The sequence below is a fragment of the Aphanomyces astaci genome (genome assembly GCF_000520075.1).
Source record: "Aphanomyces astaci strain APO3 unplaced genomic scaffold supercont1.99, whole genome shotgun sequence".
NCBI lineage: Eukaryota > Oomycota > Saprolegniomycetes > Saprolegniales > Verrucalvaceae > Aphanomyces > Aphanomyces astaci.
Genome location: NW_009798362.1, coordinates 174,392 through 187,124, shown reverse-complemented (window position 1 = coordinate 187,124; position 12,733 = coordinate 174,392). Strand labels below are relative to the sequence as shown.

At 51.3% G+C, this 12,733-nt stretch overlaps 6 protein-coding genes across 7 annotated transcripts in view; 3 read left to right on the top strand and 3 right to left on the bottom strand.

The window, feature by feature from the left end:
* Nucleotides 1-239: 239 nt before the first annotated feature.
* H257_17179 (hypothetical protein) lies at nt 240-627 on the top strand (the record flags this gene model as incomplete). The annotated part of the gene is made up of 3 exons (XM_009845871.1): nt 240-305; nt 371-515; nt 575-627. 3 exons carry the CDS (start codon nt 240-242, stop codon nt 625-627), a joined length of 264 nt encoding a protein of 87 aa, XP_009844173.1.
* Nucleotides 628-1,526: 899 nt separating this feature from the next.
* Nucleotides 1,527-3,856, bottom strand: H257_17178. 2 transcript variants are annotated; one of them, XM_009845869.1, is made up of 9 exons: nt 3,697-3,856; nt 3,590-3,653; nt 3,448-3,529; nt 3,194-3,399; nt 3,088-3,129; nt 2,979-3,039; nt 2,822-2,928; nt 2,189-2,546; nt 1,527-1,767 (listed from the first exon to the last, which is right to left on the bottom strand). In XM_009845869.1, exons 1-9 carry the CDS (start codon nt 3,837-3,839, stop codon nt 1,637-1,639), a joined length of 1,194 nt encoding a protein of 397 aa, XP_009844171.1. In that variant the 5' UTR covers nt 3,840-3,856; the 3' UTR covers nt 1,527-1,636. The 2 variants fall into 2 exon arrangements, with proteins under 2 accessions (XP_009844171.1, XP_009844172.1); XM_009845870.1 differs by lacking the exon at nt 1,527-1,767 and having other exon boundaries at nt 2,053-2,546.
* A 371-nt stretch (nt 3,857-4,227) lies between these two features.
* H257_17177 (hypothetical protein) lies at nt 4,228-5,081 on the top strand. The gene is made up of 2 exons (XM_009845868.1): nt 4,228-4,357; nt 4,418-5,081. The coding sequence occupies exons 1-2, from the start codon at nt 4,256-4,258 to the stop codon at nt 4,925-4,927; spliced, it is 612 nt and encodes a 203-aa protein (XP_009844170.1). The 5' UTR covers nt 4,228-4,255; the 3' UTR covers nt 4,928-5,081.
* On the bottom strand, nt 4,893-9,519 carry H257_17176 (hypothetical protein). Its single transcript, XM_009845867.1, has 12 exons — nt 9,416-9,519; nt 9,293-9,361; nt 9,135-9,239; nt 9,039-9,069; nt 8,484-8,983; nt 8,078-8,416; nt 6,739-7,059; nt 6,545-6,661; nt 6,011-6,259; nt 5,565-5,937; nt 5,284-5,367; nt 4,893-5,217 (listed from the first exon to the last, which is right to left on the bottom strand). Exons 1-12 carry the CDS (start codon nt 9,479-9,481, stop codon nt 4,970-4,972), a joined length of 2,502 nt encoding a protein of 833 aa, XP_009844169.1. The 5' UTR covers nt 9,482-9,519; the 3' UTR covers nt 4,893-4,969.
* Nucleotides 9,520-9,644: 125 nt separating this feature from the next.
* Nucleotides 9,645-11,022, top strand: H257_17175 (hypothetical protein). The gene is made up of 7 exons (XM_009845866.1): nt 9,645-9,743; nt 9,802-9,864; nt 9,915-10,011; nt 10,071-10,116; nt 10,182-10,638; nt 10,757-10,791; nt 10,863-11,022. The coding sequence occupies exons 1-7, from the start codon at nt 9,711-9,713 to the stop codon at nt 10,960-10,962; spliced, it is 831 nt and encodes a 276-aa protein (XP_009844168.1). The 5' UTR covers nt 9,645-9,710; the 3' UTR covers nt 10,963-11,022.
* Nucleotides 11,023-11,686: 664 nt separating this feature from the next.
* Nucleotides 11,687-12,733, bottom strand: part of H257_17174 (hypothetical protein) — a gene marked incomplete at both ends in the record, with an annotated part of 3,561 nt that continues 2,514 nt past the window's right edge. Inside the window, one exon of the mRNA XM_009845865.1 lies at nt 11,687-12,640. Coding sequence (XP_009844167.1) covers nt 11,687-12,640 — 954 coding nt within the window. The remainder of the gene's footprint in view (nt 12,641-12,733) is intronic.

Sequence of the window (12,733 nt, the reverse complement as noted above, 5' to 3'; positions counted from 1 at the left end):
GCACAAACCAAAATTCGCTAACTACTAAAAGGCACTGTACGTACATAATTCAATGGGTGAGTTGGCAGACGATGGCTACATGGCCTCACCGTGGAGTGGACGATGCGAGGTACGAAACGTCTAACGTTAATAGAAATTTCAGAACTCACAGTGTCACGTAAACTACGAGCATCTCCAACAGTGTGTTTATTCCAGCACATTAACATGAACAACTCGCTGCGCTTCTTTACCTCGCCGCGATGGACATCCTGCACGAGCTCAAGCTCAGCGCCATGGAGGTCCCTCTCAAAAATCTTGAAAGCCAGGTGAGAGAGTTCCTCTACTCACGACCCTGTCGTCCGTCACCTCTAATATCTGACGTCCACGGTAGACGCATCGACTTTTCCACGCACTGCTGCAAGGGCCGGACTCTTGGAGACTGCAACTCCAAGAGTTGGCTGGCGTGCAGAGCGTCCTGGGCACAGCCAACAAGAGCACCCATGACGAACGTTGTCCCTTGCCTCTTGCCCGTGGCCGTACGACTTTGCACCGGCGTCAGTTGATTTGCTTCCGATTCTTAATGTTTGCTGTGTAGGAACACACATCATGAAACTCCTTGCGTCCAAGCGGTCCGAAGTTGCGAAATAGACGCGCGGCGCCGTGGCGCAATTCTCTCAAATGAGCGGGACCGCGTTCGAGCCGTTTGCCGACGTCATTCAGAGTCGATCCACCGCTGCGAGACGAACTAGGATCCTATGGCGCCCAACCTGGTGGCTCTTGTCGCCCCCGAGTCGGTGGCGGTCATGGAGGCTCAGTGGTGGTCATTTGGTTCTTTGGCCCAAGACACTACCTGGCTAATGTAATTGCGGCGATCAGTCTGAAGCTACGTCTGTCGTTTCTCCGACGGCCGACGACGAGACCAAGCCGTCATTCGCTGGTTCGATGGCAACGTAGGCCGCTGACACCCTAAGTCAAGGGGTGGGGCAACTGCCTACTGTAGCTCCACTTGCAACTTTGTGAGACATCCATCGAGCTAATTTCAGATATATATAATGCATACTTGTTCATCGTAGGTGTGGGACCTTGGACCACATACGGAGGGAGCATTGTACTGTACAGTACACCCCTTGAAAGTGCTTCGTCAGTGGCATATGAAGTCATAAACTACCAGCATTTTCCAGCAACTTTCCAAGCTACGACCTCAAGGTCCGTCGACCACCCACTTGCCAAGTTACTGTAAAGCGCATATTGAAAGCAGGTCGCTTCTCTTTCGATTATACAGTATCTTCCTCGTAGCACGAAAATATATTCTGCTAGTACGTAGTATCTGTAACGTCAGTCAATGAGAGTGACCTTGTCGAGCGCGACGACAGGCAAGTCGGCATCTGATACATACATCATGACTTCCCTCGAAGCGCAGTCCTTCAGTGGTCATGGGTGATATCATGCTAACGCGCTTCTAAAGTTCATGAAAATTGTCCACAACGTAACTTCCGATATGTACGATATATATATATAATTATTCAATATATTATTAATTCTTGCATCGGCTGTGTGTTTCGAGTTTGAACGCGTGGGACGTTAGACAGTAGTCGGTTGAGTGCTTGCATTACAGTAGTATATAGTACGCAGGCTTAATCCCACAAAGCCTTCTTGCCTACAACTCCTCTGTGTGGGCGGCGGCAGGTTCAAATGGAGCAGTCATGACAGGTCGGAACGGGTGAAGTCCATCCAGGACTTGCGTGAGCTGGTTCTCCAAGGCGGCAGTGTCTCGGACGTCAGCCAGATCTACAGCACGTGAATAGAATCCCTCTTCGTTATTGTGCTTTCGAGTGAAATTTCATTGTGGCGTGGTTTCTCATTGGAATTTAAATCGATTTGATTGGCTACTTCAGAGGAGCTCAAAATTATTAGCCAATCAAAACCTTCTCAATGAAATTCAAGTGTGTGGATTGGTTTGGTCGGCGCGATTCGATTGCACCCCCTCCCCACATTTGTATATCAAATCGACAATATCGTATTTCACTAGAATCGATGATTAAAGAACCGCCTGAGCCAATCAAATCACGTCATGTCGAATTTCTGCCAATCCAAACCATTGACATACGGCAAAACCACATAAATACTTATAGTACAGTAGCATAGTATAGTGTGCACAAAATCAAATCGATTCGAAAGCTATATGGCGAAATGACGAAATGCACAATACCAGTCATGCGAACTTGTGTGCCAGTTTTGAACACCAACGCCCGATTGGCGGCGGTTGTCTTGGGGAGATCGAGCCACTGGGCCAGCTGACTGTGGAACCCAACGTCCTCTGGATGGATGTAGAACAGCCTCAACGGGTCCCGGCGGAACTGCTTGGCTGCGGGCTTTAGATCAAACTCCATCGACGATGGCAGGTACACGACGCACATCTTGGCACCGCCGGCCAAGCAAAGCGACTCGAACGTCGACGCGTGCAGCTGTTGCACTGCTCCAATCGGCGGCTTCTTCTTGGGCGACGCGTCCTCCCGAGGTGGAAACACTGGCAACGACTGTGGCTCGATCAACGGCCCCTTCAATGACTACACAAAGCATCCAAACACATGTGAATATGTAAACCTCGGCGGCTATTCGTTTGAAAATTGGCTACACTAGGCTACACTAGGCTACACTTGGCTACACTTGGCTACATTTGGCTATATGACATCTCGACTGCACAACGTCATCACCAGCTACGCTAGGTCACGCTCGGCTACACCGAGCTACAGCTAGGCTAAGCCATTGCTCGGCTACACTTGTGCATCGTCGGCTACACTGAGCTAGGCTAGGCTATACAATTCTGTTTTGTACTACGTACTTGCTTAATGAACGCCACAACGTCGTCTTTGATGGTTTCCACTTGATGCAGTTTGACCCATACATATTCCGACCCTCGAGCCACCAACACGATGGGTCTGTCCGATTCTACCCCATCAACATCACACGATCGAAATGTCTGCTACGTCGTACCCTACCTGGGATGCCGAACTGGTTGACTACCTTTACTTCACTGCCAGGAACAAACCCAATGGACGCCTACTTATTGGGATCAGTCGCGTCTTTATTAGCGGACGAAGGGCCTACCTTGGAGCGGAACTGCTGCGCGACGTCATCCAGCCATCGAGGCTACGTACACGAGCCACAATCCCTGAGGATTTTTCCTCGTGAAGCAATATGGGATGGTTGGTACCTTTCCCTTTTTCTGCTTGTTTCTTCCCAACACCACCACCTTGGGGAGCTTTTGCGACTCCAAGAACGGTTGCATGGTCGTGTATGTCAACAAGTCGACGCGCTCAAACAATCCTGCGTGGGGGTTGCTGCGCACGTATTGGACGATTTCGCTGGCCCGTCGTCCGCCGTTGAAGTCTTTCGGCTTCTTCTTGTTCTTCCCGAACTCTATTGAAAATGGTGAGAGGGGGAAGCGAGGGAAGATCTTCGTCCGACCTTTAATCGTAGGATACCCTTGAATGCCATACGTTTGGCCCAAATCTTGATGCACGGTGCAGTCCACCTTGCCCAGCTTGGCCTACGAATGAACTCATGGGTTACGACCTGTAGATTGTGTGGCCTGCACACATATATATACCTTCGTTTTCAATTGCTTTGCAGCCTCCTTCCACTCGGGCTCAAGCTGTTTGCAATGGCCACACCTGCCACACAATTGGTCAAAGTGACTCGATGAGGTGGTCCTACCACGGAGCATAAAACTCGACCAGCCAGTAGTCCGAACTGTCGAGCACTTGCTGCTTGAAGTTCTTGCTGGTCAAGACATGCACTTGGGCGACACTTGCCTGCAGAAGGGCCGCAGCCACCACGACAGCGCCACTGAACTTCATCGATGAAAATATCCCAGATCTTGGAAATCATGCGTCAAAACCTCTCAAAACGAATTTTTCGACAACAACTTACAGTAGTTACTTTCTCCCCCACTAACGTTTCCTGCATGTGTTTGCCCATATATAACCCCCCCAATCTTTCATCGCAGGTTGCAAGGATTTGACTCCCTTGCTTGGCGAGGGCCACCATATTTAGACTGCGCTAACTTTCTTAGAACCTCTCACAACGGATATGTAACCATACCTCGAATAATGCATAACGTTGAAAACTAATTGCTTTCTAAACTGAATTTGTGTATCAAGGGATTTTCTGCAGTTTAGCTTGGAAACACACCTCTATAAATCGATACATCTTTCTGCCAAGATCTGGGGCTGGTGCAATTCGCCTTTTTGACCTTCCAGCAGATCCATCGAACATGGAGTCCCTCTTTGGCATTGTCGGCAAGGATTTCGTCATCCTCGGCGCCGATAGCAAAGTAGCTCGCTCGATCCTAGTATACAAAGATGATGAAGACAAGGTATGTCCATGCATGATATGTAGTATCATCCATCATCCCTCTCATGATCAATCTGCACAGATGCAAGCTTTGGATTCGCACAAACTCATTGCGGGTGCTGGACCCCAAGCCGACCGCGTGGAGTTCTGCGAGTACATCCAGAAGAACTTGAAGCTATATCAACTGACCAACGGCGTCACGTTGAACGGACACGCAGCGGCTAACTACGTCCGCGGCGAACTGGCGCAGCGACTGCGCAAAGCTCCTGTCCAGTTGAATCTGCTCCTGGGCGCGTTCGATGTCGCCAACCCCAACGACCCCGCCACTGCGGCGACGGGTGGTGTGCCCAGCTTGTACTGGGCAGATTACTTTGGTGCCCTGAACAAGGTCAACTACGGCGCGCAAGGGTACGGCGCACACTTTTGCCTGTCGATTCTCGACCGCGAGTGGCGCGAGAACCTGACGTTGGCAGAAGCCAAGGTGATCCTCACGCACTGCAACAACGAATTGAGCGAACGATTCCTCGTGCGCAGTGGCAAGTGGATCTACAAGGTGATCGACAAGGACGGCATTCATGAAGTTCAATTATAAGCAAGGGATGATGGCGATGTCTATCGACAGGCGTTCGTTCTTCTACTTGCGGCGGTTGTACCGGGCCTTGGACTTGAACGAGTGGACACTGCGCTTGCCTTGTTTGCGTAGCGACGTAATCTTCTCTTTGAATACAAACTCGCCATTCGCTTCACTTGCCTTCTTCTTGGGCGCTTGCTTATCGCGACTCGACAAGTCCTTATCGAACGCGCCCGATTGCACCTTGCGCTGGATCGCCTTTTCCCGCTTCTGGCGCTTCATCTCGTGGATCTCGGCAATCGACGTCGTTGCTGCGCCATCAAAACTTCCCATCAGCCTTCTCGTTGTTCCAATGGGCATCATTCATTCGAACGTACCCAGCTTGCGCTTTTCCTCGATGGCTTTTCGCTTCGCGCTCTTGGCCGCGCCGGCCACATGGTCGGACGTAAACACCTTTTTGCCTACACCAGACAAACATGAATAAATGAATCCAATATAAATGAGCCTTGACTGTGAATCCGACAACATATCACACGAGAAATAAATGAATAAATGATCCTGTCGAACATAAATGAATAGATGATCCCCAATATATTATATATGGCACACTGGGCGGGTAAATAAGCCATAAATAAGGCATAAAGATCAATCACGCTACCGTCGTTCTCGGCCTCCTCGAGCGCGCGCTGTTCGCGGTCGCGCAGCTCGGCCGTCTTTCGCTTCTTGTGGTTCAGCGTGACCTTCTTCTTGTCGGGCTTGTCGTCATGCACCATGAGGTTGGCCTGCCGATGCTCCTCGGCGCGCTCGACCACGCCCTTCTTCTCCTTCTCATTCAGAAACCACGTGCGCGCCGGTCTGCTGTGGATCTCGTCCTTGTGTCGGACCAGGTTGGTCACGCGCGACGCCTCCCTCTCTGCCTCCCGCATGCGTTTCTCCATCGACTCTTCCTTCATCACGCTCGTCACGTCCGCCTCCATGTTGTCGATACGCTGCTTCCACTGCGCAATCACGGCGTCCGGCACACTTCGGCTCTACAAAGTCCACATATATATATGAATCGTGGTTTCATGGGCACGGGGGGGGTTGGTGGCTTTGTTTTTTTACCTTGACAAACCCATGGCAATGGCGAGATACTTCCTTCATGATCAATCGACGGTTCTCCGACGTCAGCGTCACCGCGCGGCCGTTGCGACCGGCGCGCGCCGTCCGCCCCACGCGATGGACGTACGTGGTCACGTCTTTCGGCATCTGGTAGTTGATCACAGCATGCACCCCTTCCACGTCGATCCCCCGCGCCGCGATGTCCGTGCACAGCAACACGTCTGCCGTTCCATCGCGGAAGCGTTGCAACGCCTACAGTAAGGTTAGCACTGTCGAGAATTACTCGATTGGTGAGGTATACATAAATATATATCTATCTATATATATACTGTCGTTTCAAATATATACAATTGTATACAATAGGATCAGGCTTGGAGCAGGATTCATATTCATGCATATATATATATATATATATATATTTCTCGTTCTTGAAGGGCCTTCTGACAAGAGTATATATATATATACGCATTCTTCAACGGTTCAAATCAACATGATATATATATATATCATGGATTTCGATTGTATATATATATGTACCTCGAGACGCTCCTTCTGCACCAAATCGCCGTGCAATTCCGCAGCTTTGATCCCGGCCAATCCAAACAAAATCATCATTCGATGCGCGTGCTTTTTCGTTTCCATAAACACAATCGTCTACGTCATCACAGATAATATATATAAATTAGCCTTTCCGAGTGTGGGGGTGGTTTTATCAAGCTAGCCTCACTTACGTTGGTTTTAAAAGTTCGGGTGCACAGCGCGAGCAGGATGGCTTCGCGGTCGTCTTCGCGGGTGGGTCGGATACGCACAAACTCTTGGACGAGATGCTGCGCCATGTCAAAGAGCGGGTCCGTGGAGATTCGCAGGGGGCGCTTCATCGACAGCTTGATGAGCTCGTCCACCTTGGACGTGAGTGTGGCGGAAAAGAGCAAGGTCTGGCGCGCTACGGGGCAAAACTTGACCAGTTCCTGCACTTCTTCCTGGAACCCAAGCTCGAGCAACCGATCGGCTTCGTCTAGCACGAGGATTTCCAGCTCGTCCAAGTGGATGCTCTAATAAGAATTCATACCCCACGGTTAGTTGCGTATGTATGCAAAAACTAGAGTCACCATGATATATAGTGCACTGGGAAAGAATACTTGACGAAAAAGTAATTGACAATTATATTGTGCTTTCGAGTGAAATTTCATCGTGTTGTGGTGTCTCGTTGGAATTTATATCGATTTAATTGGCGACCTCAGATGAGCTCAAAATGATTAGCCAATCAAAACACATTTCTCAATGAAATTCAACCAATCAGATCGATTGTGGATCGGTTTTGGTCGGCGCGATTCGATTGCACCCTCCCCAAATTTGTACTATCAAATCGACAATATACAGAAAATAATTTATTGCAAAGCGCTGGAAATTACAATACTTGATTGTGCGAGATACAAAATTATATTTTATCTTATCCCTTGAAAAGAAATGTAATTGTTCATTTAAATATTTGGACAATTAAATATTTAAAAATGCAGCAAGCAACACAATAATTGTATTGGCCATGCAATACAATAGTTAATTGTTATATATTACTCCGGAAAATTGATCAAACAGATTTTTTTGCCATACCCTGATAGTACATACACGAGATATTGTAAATTCGCTATATATTTCCAAAATTCGCGTGGTTTAAGTAATTAATATTGAATCACGCTGGAAGTTCTGATTGGTTGAATATACTTGTCCTTTCTTTATGAGCCAATCAAATCCACTTAAAAATGGAGTAGCCAATAGCGTCGATTCTTGATTCGATTCGGCGGCGAGATGGGGTCTGGAAATTCGTATCGAATCCACAATAATAACTCAAACACAAAGTCCACAGTTATGTCCGACTCTACACCACTTTAGCATGCATTTCATACAAAGCAAGCAATTGGAATCGCCATACAAAATGATGCCATCAAGGAGTCGAATTTTCCGACTAAGTTGGCAATACCGCCATCCATATATCGTTCATCGTGATAGAATTCACACATGGAACGATAAAACTAGCAAGCACACTCGAAACTAGTAAGCACATCAACGTACTCGCGAGTTGCGAAGATGGTCAATCATGCGCCCGGGGGTACAGATGATCACATCAGGACACAAGCGGAGCTCGGCTTCTTGTTCGCGAAGCGGCAGCCCGCCCACCGCGAGGCCACTCGTGATATCTGTGAACTTGGCGAGCTGTTCCAGCATCGACTGACACTGCGTCGCCAGTTCGCGCACGGGGCAGATGATCAGCACCCGCGTGGCGGCGACGCGGCGGCTGCGGAACTGCAGACGTTCGAGAATGGGCAGCAAAAACGCCGCCGTTTTGCCCGACCCAGTCTGTGCGCTGGCGCAAATGTCCTTGCCGGTCATCGCTACGGGGATCGCCCGTTGCTACAAGAAGAAGCATCTTCGTTATATTGTCGGCATACACAGTAAGAGAGCATGGGAGTAGACGGACCTGAATCGGCGTCGGCGCACTAAACCCGAGCGAGCTCACGGCGCGAAGCAGCGGGCGACTCAGCTTGAGGTCGCTGAACGACGTCGTGTTGTCCATTTCCGGAGCCTGGAACTCGGTTTCAAAGAACGCGTCGGCCTTTTTCTTTTCGATCGCGTCCACGGCGGCACTTGCCGCGTTCTGCTTGCGTTCGTGCAACGCTTCCTGGAGTTTGGACTCTTCCACGACGTCGGCGGCGGCGGCATCCTCGTCGTCGCTGTCGCTGTCATTGTCGCCGTCAGCATCATCCTTGGCGACCTCCTTGTTGTCGTCGTCGTCGCCAGTCGTCGCTTGTTCGGTGGTAGTGGCGGCGGCCGCTTTCTCCGCGGCCTGCAGACTCTTCTTCTTCTCCTTTCGCGCGTCTTGGCGCTCCTTACGACGGGCCTCGATCTTCTTTTGGACTGTCGTACGAACGCTGTCGCCGTAACTGCGACGCTCCATGTTGTCGATGTGTGCGATGGCCTCTAGAAAGTGCAACCATCAATACACTCGTCGATGGACTGGGAAAGGACGTCGTACTCGTAAAGTCCCAAGAGTTGCCCGTCGCACTCTACAACAAGTTCACGGTTAATATGATAACGCTGGTACATGTGAGACTGCAAAGCAGACACGCACGCGGAAAGCAGATCCGTCGTCAAACTCAAAGCCCTCGGCGATGTCGCTAATGGCGGCATTCTGCTTCTTCTTCTCGTCCTTCTTTTGCTGCTTCTTCTTTTGTTGCTACCAACCATCACCACCAGTGAGTCCTCTTGTCGACGATGTCGATGATGTACCTTGGAGATCACGGCCACAGCTTCCTCCTTGTCCTGTTCTTCGTCGCTACTTTCGTCCAATCGGTCCACCTGCATACCAAGGATCGGTGAGTCGACATGTCCTTCATGTGCATATGCACGTACTTCGTCGTCCGACTCGATCGTCATGAGGAACGTTCCCGGGGGTGTCATGGCGCGCGTTGCCGTCATTCTCGTTGGTCAACTTCACTTGTGGGAAATGATTGGATCGGAAAAGCGTTTCGCGAAGTATCATTGGTTGGCGCTGGTTGCGCTGGCGGTTATAAAATGGCTTCGTTTTCGCGCTCTTATACTAGACGTTTGTATACCACGGCATTAAAATACGATTCACAGTCTTGGCGTTTTCCCATTATTCAAGTAAATTCGGCGGCGGAAGCGGCACACCAGTCGAGCAAGCATCATGAGTCGTCCCGAGCACATCATGCCGCCAGAGGTATGATCCATTGCCATGTTCTGGTGTGTGTGCATGTACATCTGATGAACATGTGTAGATCTTCTACAACGAGAAGGAGGCGGCCAAGTATAACTCGAGCTCGCGCATTATCAAAGTTCAGGTACTGTTAAGATTCTGAAGAACGTCATGCATTAACGATCGATGCAACAGAATGACATTGCCGAGCGTGCCATTGAACTGCTGAATTTGCCTGCGGACAAGGAACACTTCATCCTCGACGTCGGTTGCGGTAGTGGACTCAGCGGCCGTACGTGCACACCACAACACCATGTTTCCACGTCCATCTCACAACTTGTGTTGCATTAGTGGCATTACAGGAATCTGGACATGCGTGGATCGGCTGCGACATCAGGTACAACCACCACCCGTCGTCGGTGCACTTTCTCGATCTCACTTCCTGCTTTTTACCTCGTCCAGCCAAGACATGCTAGACATTGCCATCGAGCGTGACAGTAGCGGGGACGTGTTCCTCCAGGACATGGGCGGTGGACTTCCCTTCCGTCCGGGTGTTTTTGATGGCTGCATCAGCATTTCTGCCGTCCAGTGGCTCTGCTACTCGGACAAGAAGGAGCACACGGCGCGCAAGCGTCTCATGCGCTTCTTCGGGTCACTCTACACGTGCTTGAAGCGCGGCGGGCGCGCTGTGATCCAGCTGTACCCCGAAACCCCCGAGCAAATGGAAGAAATCTCCGCCAACGCCATGCGCTGCGGGTTCTCGGGCGGGCTCGTCATCGACTTTCCCAACAGTGCCAAAGCTAAAAAGTACTACCTTTGTCTCATCGCTGGGCACGATCCCACCGCAAAGGCGACCCTTCCCAAGGCCCTCGTCGGAGACGCCGCCGCCGCCGCCTTTGAAAACCGCAGAGAGAAAAACGTACGTATGTTTGTAGTGGGAAAAATCCCCGCCTCGTCATCGACATGGCGGGGGATTGTGGGAATTATTCCCTACAAAGTCAAGGGTTGGATAAAGACTGATGTGCTATCACTTGTAGAAGAAAGGCAAGGCGCGAGTCCCACTCAAGGACAAGTACGTCACTATTTTGATGGGCATTATGTCACAATTGCTGGTGGTCACTAATAACGACACTGCGGGTATAGGGACTGGGTGCTGGCCAAGAAGGAGCGATACCGCAAACAAGGAAAAGAGGTCAAGACAGACAGTAAATTCACGGCGCGGCGTCGCGCGCGAGGGTTCTAACCATGCATATCTCGACTATACGATAATACGTCAACTTGTACGACCTATTATTCTGTTGGACGACCTACCGAGTGTTGTCCCATCTGGCAATCGACACCGTCGCATGCTTGTCGTCTTTGTTCGTCGCGCACTTACTACAAGGATGACCGTGGTTGGAATGACTGTGAACAAATGCGGTAGCGACAAATTAGAGGACGATTCTCGAGTGTAGTTTAACAGACTTGGGGCTAAAGATTGCCACGCTAAAACTGTCGATATCTGCACACTTGTGCATCCCAAACGACGAGACCTGCTCCCCCCACCACCAAAGGACCAACGACGTCACCGTTGCAGTCAACCTCACCACGAGCGACCTTGAGTGTTGGAGTCACATCGCCACCTCCATCGACGACCCCTCTTCGAACAACTGAAGAGATCCGCACAAGGAAAAGTCCAACGTACTTGCGTTCCACGGTGATCTCATCCCCAACAAAAGCTCATCCCAAGCCCATTTGGTCGTGGGTGATTGTGGGGTTAGTGGTGTGTGGTGTGGGGCTGATGGGTGCGGCGTTGGCAAGTGGCGTCGAAATCAACCCACTTCGTCGACGTTGGTGTGACCTCCACGCAACAACACAACTAAAGTGTACACAAAACGCGACTCAATTCAACATCGTACGTCACGGATGGCCGTGGCACGGAGAAGAGAGTCGCGTTGGAGTTGGCACGGGGAAGTTCAAGGCAGTCATCACGACCATCTTGAGTTGTCCGTGACGTCGCTGTCGACAGAGGATGACCTTCGGGGGCTGCTGGTGTTGGAAGACTCACTACCCCACCCCCTCTGGCCATCGCTGCTGACGTCGCTGCCGACGGAGGATGACCTTCGCGGGCTGCTGGTGTTCGAAGACACACTACCCCACCCCCTTTGATCTTCAGAGCTGCCGACGGTTTCAACGGTGGCAACGTCGCTGCAGACTGACGACGATCGTCGGGGACTGCTGATGTTGGACGAAATGCTGCCACATCCCCGCTGATCTTCGTAGCTGCCGATGGCGTCAAGGCAGGGGATCTTTTCGCGAGGCGTTAGCACGAGGGCGTCGTTCCCCTCCCCGTCCCGAGCATCCCATTCTGTTATGCTGTCCATGGGGGCCATGCCATTGCGCCACGTGTTAGGGACGTCAAGCCACGGCACTGGGACATTGCCTGTGGGGGTTGCCGCCATGTGATACATGTCAGCAGCATGTCCATCCCCAGGGGGTGACGAAGTGGTTTGATTTTGACGCCACTTGGCAACGCCGCACCCCATCAGCCCCACACCACACACCACTACCCCCACAACCACCCACGACCAAATGGGCTTGGGACGAGCTTTTGTTGGGGATGGGATCACCGTGGAACGCAAGTACGTTGGACTTTTCGTTGTGCGGATCTCTTCAGTTGTTCGAAGAGGGGTCGTCGATGGAGGTGGCGATGTGACTCCAACACTCAAGGTCGTTCGTGGAGAGGTTGACTGCAACGGTGACGTCGTTGGTCCTTTGGTGGTCGGGGCAGCAGGTCTCGTCGTGTGGGGTGGCATTGAAGTGGTCGACATCGGCAAAGGTGGTCGAGTCGTTGCTGCGGCCATCGTGGGCGTCGCGCGTGGGGCTGCTGGCGACTTCACCGACACACAGCCCATGACAAGAGGGGTCGTGTTCGGGAGGGCCTGGCACGTCGAGCCGAACTCAAGACGTGGCTGGGGACCAGGACAAGCGCCCACGCCGGCGAGTGCAGCGTCCTTTCCGACGCAGCTGGGCCC

Excerpts from the sequence above, each read along its gene's own strand:
- H257_17178 (XM_009845869.1), bottom strand. The coding sequence starts at position 3,839 with ATGAAGTTCAGTGGCGCTGTCGTGGTGGCTGCGGCCCTTCTGCAGGCA. Across the intron at positions 3,530-3,589 it reads CAAAGCAATTGAAAACGAAG|GCCAAGCTGGGCAAGGTGGA; the intron begins GTATATATATGT and ends GTTCATTCGTAG. Across the intron at positions 3,400-3,447 it reads AGGGTATCCTACGATTAAAG|AGTTCGGGAAGAACAAGAAG; the intron begins GTCGGACGAAGA and ends CATTTTCAATAG.
- H257_17177 (XM_009845868.1), top strand. The coding sequence starts at position 4,256 with ATGGAGTCCCTCTTTGGCATTGTCGGCAAGGATTTCGTCATCCTCGGC. Across the intron at positions 4,358-4,417 it reads ACAAAGATGATGAAGACAAG|ATGCAAGCTTTGGATTCGCA; the intron begins GTATGTCCATGC and ends CAATCTGCACAG.
- H257_17176 (XM_009845867.1), bottom strand. The coding sequence starts at position 9,481 with ATGACGGCAACGCGCGCCATGACACCCCCGGGAACGTTCCTCATGACG. Across the intron at positions 6,260-6,544 it reads TGCAGAAGGAGCGTCTCGAG|GCGTTGCAACGCTTCCGCGA; the intron begins GTACATATATAT and ends ACCTTACTGTAG. Across the intron at positions 5,368-5,564 it reads CGAGGAGGCCGAGAACGACG|GCAAAAAGGTGTTTACGTCC; the intron begins GTAGCGTGATTG and ends TGTCTGGTGTAG.
- H257_17175 (XM_009845866.1), top strand. The coding sequence starts at position 9,711 with ATGAGTCGTCCCGAGCACATCATGCCGCCAGAG. Across the intron at positions 10,012-10,070 it reads CGGTAGTGGACTCAGCGGCC|TGGCATTACAGGAATCTGGA; the intron begins GTACGTGCACAC and ends GTGTTGCATTAG. Across the intron at positions 10,117-10,181 it reads TGGATCGGCTGCGACATCAG|CCAAGACATGCTAGACATTG; the intron begins GTACAACCACCA and ends TACCTCGTCCAG.